The sequence below is a fragment of the Phlebotomus papatasi genome, chromosome 1 (assembly GCF_024763615.1).
Source record: "Phlebotomus papatasi isolate M1 chromosome 1, Ppap_2.1, whole genome shotgun sequence".
NCBI classification, from domain to species: domain Eukaryota; kingdom Metazoa; phylum Arthropoda; class Insecta; order Diptera; family Psychodidae; genus Phlebotomus; species Phlebotomus papatasi.
The window spans coordinates 69,748,864-69,764,617 of record NC_077222.1 but is presented as its reverse complement, the minus strand read 5'-3'; the positions used below and the strand labels follow the sequence as shown (position 1 = coordinate 69,764,617).

Sequence of the window (15,754 nt, the reverse complement as noted above, 5' to 3'; positions counted from 1 at the left end):
AGCGATGCAACCGACGATTTCTCTTAACAAATTTGTTACTTAGTAAGGCATATTTTTAGTAATTAATTTAACATATATTCTAAAACCATTAGGAAATCAGAATCATTGGGAACTGTGTTAAACCTCTAGTTTGAAGACAACTTGAGTGTCTCGGTTTGACCGGTTTTGAATCTCCACTGGGCCGAGCTTTTGTGGGTTTTGCTGCATTAAATTTCGTAGAGCAAAGAACAGAACAAGGGGGTGGCATTAGCTCTTAAAAAGTGCGACCGGTTTTAGTGTAATTTTTTCCCTGTTTTCGTACACATTTCACGAGATATCTCCAAAACTACTTAGGTTGCCAATTTAGGGTTTTCGGTTGCCTCTTAGTTATTAAATTGGCTTTTATTTAGTATTAGTATTTTTTGCTAATTCATTCTACAATGACAGAAAACAGCTAATAAACTTAAAAGCTTTTTTTATGCTCGCTAGAAACATACGGAAAACATAGGAAATGTCATGCCTCTGGAACAGAATATCTCATCCGCAATGATAATCATTAGTATGATTCCTTACCACAAATATTATAAAAATTACACAAATAAGTATTTCAAGGAAATGTGTAATTTTAAAATGTGTAATATAAATTTTATGAAATGATAAACTCTTTAATCAGACGGTGATATTAATAATCGATCATGTAGTTGTGCACATTTTGTTACACAATTTGTGTAAATTTAAACAAAATGTGTAGAAGTGTAGATATTACACAAATGTGTAACAGTACACAAAAATTACACATTTATGAAAATTTAAAATGGAAATCACGGCAAATCAGACAATATTTTTTTCTGCGATAAGAAATAATATAGTAATGTGTATTATCAAATTTTAATTGCAAAGTGTAACAAGAATATGGTATTTAAAATTCGAGAACTATAACTAATTGAGCAAAGAAAGAAACAATTAATTTTTTTGAAACGATTTTCAGAATTTTCTTTACAGAAGGAAAAAAAAATATGATTAGATTGACTTACTTGGTTGCTAAAGTAGTTGCAATGTCGTTTTGAAGGGCTACGTCTCCCGTACTCTTCCTCAATTCTAGCGACTTGCTGCCAATTCCTTCCAGCAACTTAACACTCCTGACTATTAAGAAACACTGTCCACTATTTTTTTTATCCTCCACCCATCCACATCCCTTCAGACTTCCTGCTTAGTTAGCAGCTTTCTTTGGTATGCTTTGGCCATACAGTCTGATTCTTGGTAAAGGAGTTCCAGTTCATGGTTCGTCTGGGCAACCGAACACTAGAACGTAGATGGTCAAATCTATCATAAATGGTTAGAAAATATTCAAATTTACCTAAACTGGATTATTTTATTATTATCTAAACATTTGCAAAAGCAATATACAAAATATTTGGCATAGGGTATTTGTATAAAATTTCGTACATGCTGCATATAAATCCCAAATTATTAAGCTTGAAATGAAGTATTTTTAAAACAAATTGAAATTTTATGTTACTTCTTTACCAGGAGTATTGTTTGGAACCTTAAAATATAAGTTTTCTCTGAAATTGTTTTTAATACATTTAAAATATTACTTTGTGTACTATATCGGACACTAAGATTCTCAAAATTTTTTCTTCCTTTTTCCCTTCCGACATTCTTGCAAAGATATTTCTACGTTTGTAAAGGTGACGCTTTATGTTTCTTTGGGATTGTATAACATTTGAAACAGAAGAAAGAAACATGAAAAATCATGAACTTTTGAGAAACAACAAGTGTCCGATATTGCAAGCTGTCCAAAATTTGACAAAGTTTTCCTTTTGGTAAACAAAAAACGAAAATCGAGTTAAATAGTATGAACATGAACTTATATATTATTTTTCTTACCTTTAATTCTAGTAAATTGATGTTGTTTCAAGAAAATTATAAGTGCAAATGAGGATTTCTGGGATCAATGAAACATTGTTTGGGAAGTATAATAAATTCTCAGGAATAAAGAAATTTTGTCGAGAATAAATTATTTTCGTAAGGCTTCATTACACTGTTCATTAAACTTATTTTTCTCTGAGAGGAGGGTGGAACTAGTTCAAGCATATATAACTTTCAAAAATATGAAATTAATATTCGAAAAATATGATGTTATTTAAAGTTTCTTACTAAATTCTCTAAATAAAGAAATTCCAAGATTATAATTGATTTATTTATATAATTTATTTTAACTTTTAGTAAATTTGGTCAGTAAAATCAAACTTTTTTTAAACAAAGATAACTATAACAAAAATATCAAATTTTTAATGCTTAAGCTTGCTAATGCTTAAATACGAAATAGTCTCAAATAGAGACGAATAGAGCAAAATTAAATATTTTACTGTTGAGAATGTGATAAATTATTATCTTAGGATAAGTGTGCCAAATTTCGGCAAGCTCGCAATTTCGGTCACTTCTTTTATTCTTAAAAATTCCATGAATTTTTGTTTCTGCATTATAATAATCCAAAAGAATAAAATAAAAAAAAATCCCTTCGACAAAGATGATGTGAAAAAAACAAAGTTCCAAGTAATACTCCTTAAACTCAGTTAAAAAGGTAACAAAAAAATCCTATTTGTATTAAAAATATTACACTTCAAACTTAACACTTCGGCGCATGCAATTTTGCCGAAATTTGGTACAGTTGCCCTATTTCGTATTTCATACTGATAAATGTGGTATTTTTATCCAAAAAAAACTCCTAATTTTCTGACCAAAACTGTGTATTCTTAGCCCAAATTATCCTTTTTTAAAGACAATTATATCAAAGATGTCCTTTCAGTCTAATCTGGTTTATACAATCGGGATCAAATGTTTAGTTTTTAAATTCTTCTTTGCCAAAACTTCCCCAACTTTTTCTATTTCTTTTAATTGACAATGGTTTTTGTAGTTATTTGTTGCATCATATTAATACATTTATATTCGGTATCTGTTTATAATGCTCAAAACTGTGAATTCCATTTTAATCTTCTCTAAAATAAAGTCTATGATATTATTCAGTGTTTAGTGTGCACTTATAATGAAATAAATTGCACTACAATAAGCTGTCATATCCACACAAACTTGTCTTCATTCTTTCCGCTCGTTCTTCCATCACCAAACAAAAGCCCATGATGTTTGATAAGAGATTTCTATTGTCAGGCCCCATATCAGTGCGATGTTGGGATTACATTTGTGAATAAATATTGAGGCAATATTGCTTCAAAAACAACATTTTTACAGTAAATTGTTTCTCCATCTTTTCACTGTTTGCACTGTCAAATGTGAGGAATAATTACGTAGTTGATATTGTTAGTGATAAAATTGCTTGAGATATCATTTTATGCAATACATTTTACACGCGCCGCTTTTTTTATCGCTAGAGCAAAAATTTTCGCGGCAAATATGGCGTGGAGTAACTGGTGCATTTTAAAATTATCCATGACATAGCAGAGGCACAATTTGTTATCCAAGACAGCCAAGACACAGCTGCCGCGCGGATGTTGCTGCGTCAAATATATTCACGTGTGTAACGCTTGTCAGTGCCTTTTAATATTGATTTTCTCGTGCGATTTGTATGCATTTATAGTGCAGTTTGCAGAAGACCATAAAATCAATAGCAATAGTGAAAGACATTGGTAGACATCAAGATGTCTGAACCAGTTGAAAAACGCAGAAAATTGCGTGAAGATTGTGGAGAATCACAGTGCCAGTTTTTCGTGACGCGAAAGAAAAGATACTGCAAAATGACTGTGGCAAAGGGTGGAAAATTCTGCAGTCAGCATGAACCCATTACAAAGCCCAATGACAAGGAAATGGGAAATAAGTCAGCTGAACGTGTTCCATGTCCTCTAGATCCCAAGCACACAGTTTATGCTTTTAAATTAACTAAACATCTCAAAATTTGCAATGCACGTCCCATGAAGAATGAGAATTACATCAAAATTGGACTAAATCTTGGGTCAGAGGATGAGGCGGAAGATGGAGATATGGGACGTAATTTGAAGCTCAAAGAACTCACCTGTGATTATTTGAAGAGCCTGACGGAGAAGATCAACGGATTGTATGTGAAATTCATCAAAGACACCATCAAGACTGTATTCAGGGAGCACAAGTTGCTTCAGGAGGAACTTGCAAAGCCAGAATATGGACCCACAGCATTGAAACACTTGAGACAGACAGCTGCACTCCTTGGATGTCTACAGGAGTACAATCTCCTCCTACCTCAGACATGTTTTGTGGAATTCGGTGCTGGCAAGGGACAGGTCTCCTTCTGGATTGCTCAAGCCATCAAACACTTCAAGCAATGTTCAGTGATTCTCGTCGATAAGGCTTCCCATCGCCACAAGAAGGACAACAAAGTCGAAGATCGTGACACTGTAACGCGAATTCGAGCTGATATTGGAAATCTCGATCTCAGTTGGGTACCTCATCGCAGTGAGAGTATCGTTGGGATTAGCAAGCATCTCTGTGGAGCTGCAACTGATATGACCCTTCGATGCATCGTGGCTGGTAATCAGCCACCAAAAGAGATTAACAAGAAAGCCTGTCGTACCAAAGGTATCCTCATAGCTCTTTGCTGCCATCACCGATGTGAATGGAAGTCTTTTGTGGGCAAGCAATTTCTCCGGGACAATGGAATATCTCCACGAGATTTCACCGTAATGACCAAGATGGTCAGCTGGGCAGTCTGTGGCACAGGAATGAGCCGTGAACGACGCCGAGAACTCGAAGAAGCTGAAGATTCTGACGATTCTGTGGAAAAATCCTCCGATGAAGATGATGACACGCTGAAATTATCACGCAAGGAAAAGGAAGAACTTGGTATTCGCTGCAAAAGGATCCTCGATTATGCTCGCATTGTATACTTGAGACAGAATCAGTATGATGCATCCCTTATCTATTACGTTAATCGTGATATCACTTTGGAAAATGTTTGCATTGTTGCCACTCACGAAAGCAATAAACTTGCACCTATTTAAAAATTTAATTGTTAGGGTAAGTGTGCCAAATTCCGGCCAGCTTGCAATTTCGGCCACCTTTTTTGTTCCTCGTATTTCCATGAACTTTTAGATTTTACGTACTCTAGAGATTATACAATGCAAAAGAATAACAAAAAATGTAGATTCGACAAACGAGATGACGTGAAAAAGATATTGGAAGAATTCCCGACGAGCAAGGAACTATGAGAATGAAGGTGGCCGAAATAGGGCACCAAAGCTATGTCTATATTTTTATTCATTTTAAAATGTATTAAGAATGATTTTAGAGTAAATAAAGACGGTAAAATCTTTACAAGATTCCAAGCAACACTCGTTCAGAAAAAAGAATTAAAAAAAATCAATTTGTATTTAAAATATTACATTTCAAACTTAAGACTGACGCTTGCATGCAACTTATGCCGAAATTTGGCACACTTACCCTACGTGTTTTCCTTTTTCTTTTTATCTTCCGCAATCCGAAGATCAAGAACAATTAGAAAATCTGGGAATATTTTAAAATAAAGTCTCGAGTTCGAGGATTGAAAGTCTATTGAGGAATCTAAAATGGATCTGAGCGATCTAAGCATATTGGATTGACGCTGGAAATTATCAGCCCTGTAGGGGAATTCTGTAACGATATGACAATGTCGTATGACAAATTTTCGTGGTAATTTCAAGAGCAGGACAACATTGAAGCTAATAGAGAGCATTGAATGACTGTTGCAATACAAAGAGCTCTATATTAATTTGATTTTCGAATAATTATTCCGAATTCACCATAACAATTTTTAAATTTGTCATAATGACATTGTCATACCGTTACAGAATTCCTATCCTGCAGGGGAATTCTGTCATTTTCGTGGCATTGTCACGCGTGAGTTCGAAACTTGGCAATGCCATTCGAGCTTTTTTTTGTCATATCATATGAGTTCGAAAATGAAATTCATTAAATTTTTAATGCAATCCCTTCACTTGATGATTTTATGAAAATACAGTTACGTCTTGGTTGATTTGTTTAACAAAATTCATTGTCATTTGAATTGCCAGAAATTTCAAATATGTGACTTCTGACAATGCCACGTGAGCTGAAATGGCAATGTCACGGCTACAGAATCGCATTTTCGAAAAAGCTCTCCTAAGATTCGAACCCAATTTGTCATATGGCATTGTCATATCGTTACAGAATTCCCCTCCTGGACCTTCGTGGCCTTCGTTATCTGAGACTTAGGGCCTCGACAGTCCTGAGTATTAGCCAAGAGACGTCTTAGCGCAATTATATTCGAAATAATTATTAAACCACATTTCCATAATTTTCCACTAAGTCGTCTCTCGGCTTAAGTCGTAAGTGTGTCTAGGGCATAAGTGTGTCTCTAGAGGGCATTATTTTCATTAAAATCTTCACCATAAAAATGCATTCCACGTTAAGTTTTTCTTTGCAAGATCGAGATCAGGATTTGAAAAGCATCATGCTGAGCTTGGACTTTTGCTCAAGAAATAAATTCCTACTCAGAATTATTTGGAATGTAGGACATAATGCGGCAATTTTGAACAGAATCTAATTCTAAATTAAAAGATCCTTAAATTCATGTAAAATCAAATTTAACGGTCCCGGTACACTTTAGATCAGGATAATTTCATTAAGTCAAAATTGACATGCCTTTCTTTTACAAATGTTTTGCATATCTATCTTGCTCCTTTTCACTCTTTTTCTTCTTCTAATAAACATCACGCAAAATTAATTGAATTAAATTTAAATTTAAATTAATTGAATTTGGAGTGATGTTTAAGAGAAGAAGAAGAGTGCGAGAGAATGAGATAGACATATACAAAACATGTGAGAATGAAAGGGGATGCGAATTTCGACTTCATGAAATAATCCTGATCTAAAAGGTGTGCCGGAGCCATAAATATCATGTTCAGTGGACCATTTTTATTGAAATACTGCCCAATCTTATGCAGCCTTTTAAGAAGGTTCAAAGAGGCCATTTTCTTGGATAAATGCCAAACAATAAGATATATGGATGGACTTTCGGTTTTTAGCGAACGAATCCTATAAAATGGACATTTTCGTGTGTTCTTTTATTCTAGGTGATAAATTCGTCCGTAAAAGCTACAGACCTTTAGTTAAGGTCTTTCACTAATCTGATTCCAAACATTAGAAAATGTGTATTTCTCTCGATCAATTTCCGATTTTGGGATGGTCTTTGATCAGATTTCCAAAAACAATTATTGCGAAGGAAAATTCGGCAGAGTGCTATAATCTCCTGAACTGGCGGATTCTGAAGAGTTGGGATAATTTGTGAATTCCAGTCAAAATTCAGAAAGCCAAAATACCAAATTCTTAAAAATGTCATATTCTCACGATTATACCCTTACTTGTTGGAAACAAAGGAACATTTTTGTTGTTTGTGAAATTATTCTACACATTATCCTCCGTATAATTTCAGTATAATAAAATCATAATTTTAATAATAATAAATAAAAATATAATAATAATATAATAAAAATAAAAAAAAATAAAAAATAATAAATAAAAAAAAATAAAATAAGTATAATAAAATCAGAATTTTAACCATTCGGGTTTTTGGTTTTTTCGGGGTTTGTGCTTTCAGGATTTTAACTTCCGCGATTTTGGCTTCCGGGATTTTGGCTTTCAGAATTTTGGCTTTCGAGTTTTTTTCTGCTTTTGGGATTTTGGCTTTCATAATTTGACTTCCGGGATTTAGATTTCAGGATGCTGACTTTCGAGATTTTAACTTTTTAACCATTCGGGATTTTGTCTTTCGGGATTTTGTCTTTCGAGATTTTGGCTTTCGTGTCTTTTGCTTTTGGAATTTTGGCTTTCATGATTTGGCTTCCGGGATTTGGATTTCAGGATGCTGACTTTCGAGATTTTAACCTTTCGGAATTTTGTCTTTCGGGATTTTGGCTTTCGTGACTTTGCCTTTCGAGATTTTAACCTTTCGGGATTTTGTCTTTCGGAATTTTGTCTTTCGGCATTTTGTCTTTCGTGTTTTTTGCTTTTGGGATTTTGGCTTTCATGATTTGGCTTCCGGAATTTGGATTTCAGGATGCTGGCTTTCGAGATTTTATTCTTTCGAGATTTTGTCTTGAAGAATTTTGGCTTTCGAGATTTAGCTTACGGAATTATGGTTTTCGAAATTTTGGTTTCGTGACTTTGCCTTCCGGGATTTAGCTCTCGGGTTTTTGGCTTTCATGTTTTTTTGTACTTTTGGGATTTTGGCTTTTACAATTTGGCTTCCGGGATTTGGATTCTAGCATGCTGGCTTTCGAGATTTTAACCTTTCGGGATTTTGTCTTTTGTGTTTTTTGCTTTTGTGATTTTGGCTTTCATGATTTGGCTTCCGGGATTTGGATTTCAGGATGCTGGCTTTCGAGATTTTATTCTATCGAGATTTTGTCTTTCGGAATTTTGGCTTTCGGGATTTATCTTCCGGAATTATGGCTTTCGAAATTTTGGTTTCGTGAGTTTGCCTTTCGAGATTTTGGCTTTCGGTATTTGGCTTTCGAGATTATGGCTTTTGGAATTTTGGTTTCGTGATTTTGGCTTTCGGGGTTTTGGCTTTTGGGATTTTGGCTTTCGGAATTTCGGATTTCTTCGGGATTCTGCTTTAACGATTTTAGCTTACGGGATTTGGCTTTCTGGGATTTTATCTTTCTGAATTTTGGCTTTCGGAATTTAGCTTTAGGGATTTTAGATTTCGCGATTTTGGCTTTCTGGATTATGACTTTAAGGATTTCTGCTTTCGGGATTTAGCTTTTGGAATTTTGGCCGGTACGGACTCACTGTATCATTCATCGACCCTTCTAATGAAAGATATTTCTTTTCATTTATTAAATTCGCTAAATAAGTGTATCAATAGCTAAATGGGCATAGTAATGGCTTTGTAACGTAAAACACTTTGGTTCGATTTTTGATTAAATCACGCCTGGAAAGAATTTTAAAGAAATAAAAATGGAGGAAAATAGAATACGGATAAACGGGATTACTAGAAGAGTTAAAAGGAAAATCTGTAAACATTCCTAAAAAGAGTTTTCGGTGATTTTGAAACCTTACGGATTTCCTCATTAAGAATCCTTGAATGTCAGCCCTTCCCATTGAAACCCCCAATACCCTTACCTTAATCACAAATTGCCTTATCCAGTTCCAATAAATCCATTTAATTACTCAGATTCTACTTCATTTCTTCATGAGTCTTGAGATGTGCTTCGAGGATATCCTCTCGCAAATACTTCTTCTTGCAGATGGTACATGGAAATGTTTGTGCTTCCGGATGGGTTTTAATGTGGGATCTCATGGAATTTCGTTGGGCAAAAGTTCGACTGCAATACGGACAGTTCCAGGGCTGTTCTCCCGTATGAGTACGACTGTGATCATTGAGGCCGGCTTTTGTGAGGAATTTCTTCTCACAAACATCGCACTGGAATCTCCTGATGCCACTGTGAATCTGTCGATGAGCTGTTAGGACATTTTTCGATGCATAGGTCTTGTCACAGATATCACATCGGAAGCGGATTTTTGCATGATTGAGTTCGTGTGTCTTGCAATTGCTGCGACTAACAAAACGCCTCGGGCATATGCTGCATTGATAGGGCTTCTCGCCTGAATGAAGCATTCGGTGACTCTTCAAGTTCTGGGCAGACATAAAATTGCGTCCACAGGCTTCACAAATGTATTTCTTGATACCCATATGAACTATATCCATATGCTCCCGGAGATTAGTCTCCACACAAAATTGCCGATCACAGGCGCTACATTTGAACGGTTTACTCTTTGTATGGACATAAACGTGAGTCTGAAGGGAGCCTTTATTCTTGAAAACCCTGAGAAAAGCAATCAAAATAATCAATTTAAAGTAATTCTATATCCCGTCACTGACTTACTTCCCACAAGCCTCACAGATCAGGCCAATACGTGGTTTCACATCTCTGGGCTTTCTCCTCCTTTTCCGGACAATTTTGCCACCCTCTTTTGCATGCTTTCCTTCCCCTTTCTTTGCCCGTTTTCTCCGGGGACTTTTTGGATTTTCTTCAATAATTTCAGGAGTAGTTTCAAGAGGATTCCCTACATCCTGGTCATCCTCAAATTTCACGCTATTAACTGAATGTGGAGATGATGCAGCATCCGGACAGGAATCTATCGTTTCTATCTTGACAGTCACTTGACTCAATATCTCACTTACATCCTCCTTCGATTCCTCATTCTTACAGCTCTCCAGAACTGAGCCACTTGGCATAGAACTCACACAGGCCAGAGATACAAAGTCCTTTGTGTCATTCTCTTCCAAAGTCTTCTTGAACCATTCCTGAGATATTTTGCATTCAGACACAAACTTAAAGGCAGCATTCAGATTCCACACACATAGAGAGCACGCCGCAGTTGGAAGTCCATCATTTGGATTAATCTGCAAAAAAATAAGACAAAAATTAGAATTTTCAAATAAGAAAAACAATCTTCAAACCTAACCTCAATCTGACTGATTTCTTTGAGCTTTTCACACAGAGAAAGTTCTGATGATATTTCTTTAACCAACAGAGAAACAGAATTACGATTACACTGTCTACATAATCTACAAATTCCACTTGGATTTTGCATTATATTTAGGAAGATATTAGGACAAATTTCAGGGAAGCAATTGCTGAAGCACTGATGTAAACAAAAACAATATACAGACAGGGTTGCCAACTGCGCATTAGAATTGAAAATACCGCACAAATAAGGCTAATGAAGTGTTCGAAATTTTGGAAATTTAAAAAATTATTGAAATTTTACTTGTGTGGTTGTGAGTGTTTTTAAAGTTTATTAATTATTTAAGGAATGTAACTTTATTAAATAAGGGTACATTTTAGATGTAAATTTAGAAAATGGATTAAATTACAAAAATCTTTCGAGTTTTCAGGAGTCATCTCGTTCTGAGTCAATTTTTGTAAAATTGTACAACAAGATCTTTTTGAGGGTGTCTGAAACGAGGAAACGAGAGTGCAAAAATTGTTGATCATTTAAGTACCTCAAATCTGAAATCCATTTGCCACGCACAAAAAAATAATTATCTCCGTTTATAATTGTCGTTAATTCTATTGAGCTTGAATTTCATGTAATTTCATCACCTAAAAAAACCATTTTGAACAAGCGCCTTGCAAGTTGGCTTTTATATATGGAGCTATTTGAAGCCAATTCCTAAATTGATCTCGGACTCAGCTCATAGTGCTCCGAGGAAAAAATTTATTTAAACAGAAATTTAGTATATTTATCTCTCCATACGGAAAGCTATTTTATAATACGGAAAAACTTCTCACTTTTTAAATATTTAGCATAACGATCACGAGTGCGGAAAAATTCCCATACGCATTTGTATGTGAAAGTAAGAAATTGACTTCAACTTTGAAGGCCACTCGCCGGGGACTAGATTCTGAATATGCCAAACAAAGACCTACGAGATGTGATTAAAGTTGAGTTTTTTTAAGAACTTTTTGAAAAAGTGTACCCTAAAAATATACATTTTATAACTTCCATATTACGTAGCCTCTCGCGTTATTGTACGCCTTTTACTCGTATTTAGTTCTTAAAAAAATATTGTTAATGAAAAAATTAAGCAAGAAAGCTCAAACATTCTACAGTGCTCGCTCTCTAATCCGGATCGGCGTAATCCGGACGAGTTATCGACGGTTACATTTAAAATAATTTTAGGTTATGTATGCATGTGAGTTCAGCAATGAAAATGAATTATCCTGTGTTTAATAAATGAAGTATAATAGCATAGAATTCTCTAATTATGTCTTTTTAATTTTCTTTAAAACGTTTATTTCTGCAAAAAACTTGTATTATATTTTCGAGACGTTGCACAAATTCAAAAAATCCATCCGGATTACGAAGCGGACATCTGTAATATTGTCTCCCAATCATCCGGATTACAAAGCGGGTACTGGCACTGTATCTAACTTTTTAATCATAGTTAGTCAATCTATAGTACATTTTGTTTAAACGAAAAATGGATATTTTAGCGTTGCATCTTTTTAACTTAAAAAAAAACAACTTTAATCACTTCGAAGGTCCTTGGAATGTTCAAAAGGGTTGTAGAGGGCAATTATAACCAGTTGAATTTTGGTAGACATCGAAAAACTATAATAAGTGCATATTTGAAAAAAATCTTAGGTGTGACCACGACGAACGGATTTTACATTTCAGATCCTTAACCCTTTAAGGACGATTGGAACACCAGTGTCCCATAAAGAAAATAATTTTTCCTGACTACCTAAACTTATTTTTTTCTTATGTTTGTACGTTTTTGCAAAGTAGAAGGGAATCTAGGATATTTTTGCAAGTCTCCAGCTATTTGTTATATAGTAAATTTTTAAGCTAAAAAATGACGAATTTTTAAATTCTCATAATGAAAATTAATTTTAATTGTTTTTTATACTTCCAATTTTTTAAAGCAAAATCGTTTTGGAAAAAGAAACTACAATATTCAAACATAATATTTTTCATTAAAGTCAAAATTATCATTCATTGGTATTGTCAGAAAAATTACTTAAATTTTTTGGATATTTTTGTCCCTATCGCTCATAGAAGCAAAAAATACACTGAACGGATTTTCTAAGGTTAGATGTAAGACCATTTACTGATTTTGTTTATCCGTTTCATTTTTATTGCTGATTTTCGGTCCGCGAAAACTGTCTCGTCGTTAAAGGGTTAAATGGTCCTCTAACAAGTTTTGGCACTTACAACTCAAACACCCACAGCGCAATTATTTTACGCCAACGTATATATAAAAATTGTTAACATATTGTTTATTATTTTTCGGCAAAAGGGCAAACTTGAGCCTTTATTTTACAAAAATAACAAAAGCGAATCATTTTATGCCCTTTTTTGAACTAGGACACTCAATAGGCCAAATGGTGCAGAATTCGCTCTATGATTCAAAGTGTTTCGAATTGGAATCCCCTTTAGTTCATCAGGAATTTTTCTGGCGCTAAAGACATTTAAATTGTATCTAGTGAGTCTCCCCGCACTTGATTCCAATGCGCATAGGACATGATACTTATAGTCCCATCGTTCCCATTCCCATTCGTTATAGTTCCCATTCCCATCCCTTTATAAGAAAAATATAAATGTGTTTTTGTAAATTTGAATGAGAAATGGAAAATAAACATCCGCTGCCAACTTAATTTTTGTTGACTTTGTAGACAATCATTGTCTAACCGGGGTCAAAAAATTTACTCTTAATACACGAATTATTCTCTGTTCGATTAACTATTAAATTTGAAATCAATTTTCATAATTTCTTTGCCTAATAAATTCCGCCCCAAAAATCATATTTAATGGCACTGTTTTGTGTTCTGACAAGTCCAAAGTTTCAAAATTTGATGTCTTCTTAAGAAAAAAGAGATCGAGGCTTAAAAGTTTTATCACTAAAAGCCTGGGAACCTTGCAAAGTTGTAAGAAGTTCGAGCACAGAATATGGGAAAAGACTAACATTTTGGGATGTTTTTTTTTATTAATACTAGGCTTCGCACATACCCCCTGGCTTTGAACTCTTTAAATTATTCACATGTTCTTTTAATGAATCTGGCCTATCTATAGCAATATTATTTTATTAATATATTAATAATATTATTTTATTAATAATAGCCAGTCTTGTCATAAATTTCCTAAAAAATAGGTCAGCTTTTTTAAAGGAATATGGGAATAATATGAAATTTAGGAAGCCAGAGCATGTTCGAAATCTGAAAGACTTTCCCTATAGGGGATGTCAATTTTTATCAACTTTTTTCTTCACAATGTTTATCAGATTTTTTATCAGAATAATTTCCAGGAACACAAATCTGTAGGTAGATTTATTTATTTTTTTTTTGAAAAAATTTATAGGCGTTATGGGTGCAAAAATTTGTGAAATTTTAGGCTGGTAATTTTCAAAGATCGGATGTTTAAATTAAATAATGAAAAATATAGCCTGGGAAAGTTTAATCTGAGATGGATAATGGAAATTCAGGATTACAATAAAATCGAAATTCGAGTAAATGAATAAAAAATTACCAGTTTTTGAAAATTTTTTTAATAAAATTTTTATTACTATGTCTCTTTTGCTCATAATTATAGACTTAAATTATTTATACTAATCAGCATAGATTGAAATGATGCTCAGACGAAAAGTTGGGTCATATTTTATTTTCATTCCATGAAATTTTATTATTTTCACAGTATTTAAATTTTTTTTGAGAAGTTATTTGCTATTTATTAACTGAAGCTTAAGTTACCTGTTTGCTCTTGTCCGATGAATTCCGATTGACTCACAGGATTATGTGTCTGAAGGTGCATTTCTAGTACATCTTGTCGCAGGTACTTTTTATTGCATATTGTGCAGGGGAAAGTCGTAGCTTCCGGATGGGTTTTGATATGGGATCTCATGGAATTCCGTTGAGCAAAAGTTCGACTGCAATACGGACAGTTCCAGGGCTGTTCTCCCGTATGAGTACGACTGTGATCAATGAGGCCGGCTTTTGTGAGGAATCTCTTTTTGCACACATCGCATTCGTGTTTCCTGATCCCTTTGTGGATCAATTGATGTTCTTGGAGACAATTTTTGGAAGCATAGCTCTTGCCACAAATGTGACAAATGCACCTTTGTCTAACAGTGTGAGTTTTCTCATGAGTTCGCATATTGCTTATTCTGGAAAATCTGCGTGAACAAATGGAACATTGAAATGGTTTTTCACCCGTGTGCACCAGATAGTGGTTTTTCAAATTAACGAATGCCCTAAAATCTTTGCCACAAATCTCACAGATATGCCTCTTTTCCCCTTCATGACTGAGCTTTACGTGATTTGCCAGAATATTTTTCTTAATATATTTCTTTGGGCAGTATTTGCACTTTAATGGCTTTGCCTTATTGAAGTGTACTAAAATGTGATCCCTAAGCATAAATTTCCAACCGAAAACCCTAAAAAAAAACTGGAAAGGTAAAATTTCTTGTCGGAATATTAGCTTACTTGTTCTTCCTTACTTTCCACATGGCTCGCAAACATATTCTCCGTTTGGAACCCGCTTCCTCCTTTTTGGTCCCTTCTTTTTTGCCACAGGAGCCACCTCTAAAGGAATATCTGGAGCTTCAGCATTGTCTGATCCAAAACTGTGAATTGACATTGGGGAAGGGATTCCATCTTCTGAAAATTCATTCACTTTTTCTGAATTTCCGAATTCAATCTTGTTCTCCTTTGAATTTCCTGGCAATGTCTCCTCCTTGGAAGACTGAATAATCTCCTGAGAATCCATAGTTATCTCAGGAATATTTGCAGCCCTCGGAAAAGAATCCATATCCCCAATATCCTCCTCCTTTTCGGACAAACTCTCCTTGAACCATTTCTGAGATCTCTTGCAATCAGTCACAAATTTGAATGCTAAATTTATATTCCACACACAGAGAGGACATACAGTTGTAGGAAATCTATCGTTAGCTGAAATCTAGAAGTAATTAAAATAAAATTAAACAATAAAAAGAAAAATTTCAGAAATTTCTAACCTCTATTTGGGTGATTTCTTTCAGCTTCTCACACAACGTAAAACCCCAATATTTTTTTTCGCTCAGCAAAGAAATTGAATTGGAATCAAGTCTTGTACATAATCTACAAATTTCACTTTTATTCTGCATTATTTTCTTGAGTTTTTCACATAAAACTTTAGGAGCAAATTGAATGAAATTAATGAAATAAAATTTGTAAACAAGGTTGTAGGGTTGGCAATTCTGTTTTTGCCGACAGGAAAGGGC

The 15,754-nt window shown here is 34.3% G+C and overlaps 2 protein-coding genes across 2 annotated transcripts; one reads left to right on the top strand and one right to left on the bottom strand.

Annotated features, from left to right (window-relative positions):
* Positions 1-3,194: 3,194 nt before the first annotated feature.
* LOC129799316 (tRNA:m(4)X modification enzyme TRM13 homolog) lies at positions 3,195-5,294 on the top strand. Its single transcript, XM_055843110.1, has one exon. The coding sequence runs from the start codon at positions 3,639-3,641 to the stop codon at positions 4,968-4,970; it is 1,332 nt and encodes a 443-aa protein (XP_055699085.1). The 5' UTR covers positions 3,195-3,638; the 3' UTR covers positions 4,971-5,294.
* Positions 5,295-9,131: 3,837 nt separating this feature from the next.
* On the bottom strand, positions 9,132-15,715 carry LOC129804308 (zinc finger and SCAN domain-containing protein 2-like). Its single transcript, XM_055851521.1, has 7 exons — positions 15,509-15,715; positions 14,993-15,450; positions 14,232-14,929; positions 13,002-13,081; positions 10,459-10,677; positions 9,876-10,396; positions 9,132-9,815 (listed from the first exon to the last, which is right to left on the bottom strand). The coding sequence occupies exons 1-7, from the start codon at positions 15,635-15,637 to the stop codon at positions 9,167-9,169; spliced, it is 2,754 nt and encodes a 917-aa protein (XP_055707496.1). The 5' UTR covers positions 15,638-15,715; the 3' UTR covers positions 9,132-9,166.
* Between the last annotated feature and the right edge of the window lie 39 nt (positions 15,716-15,754).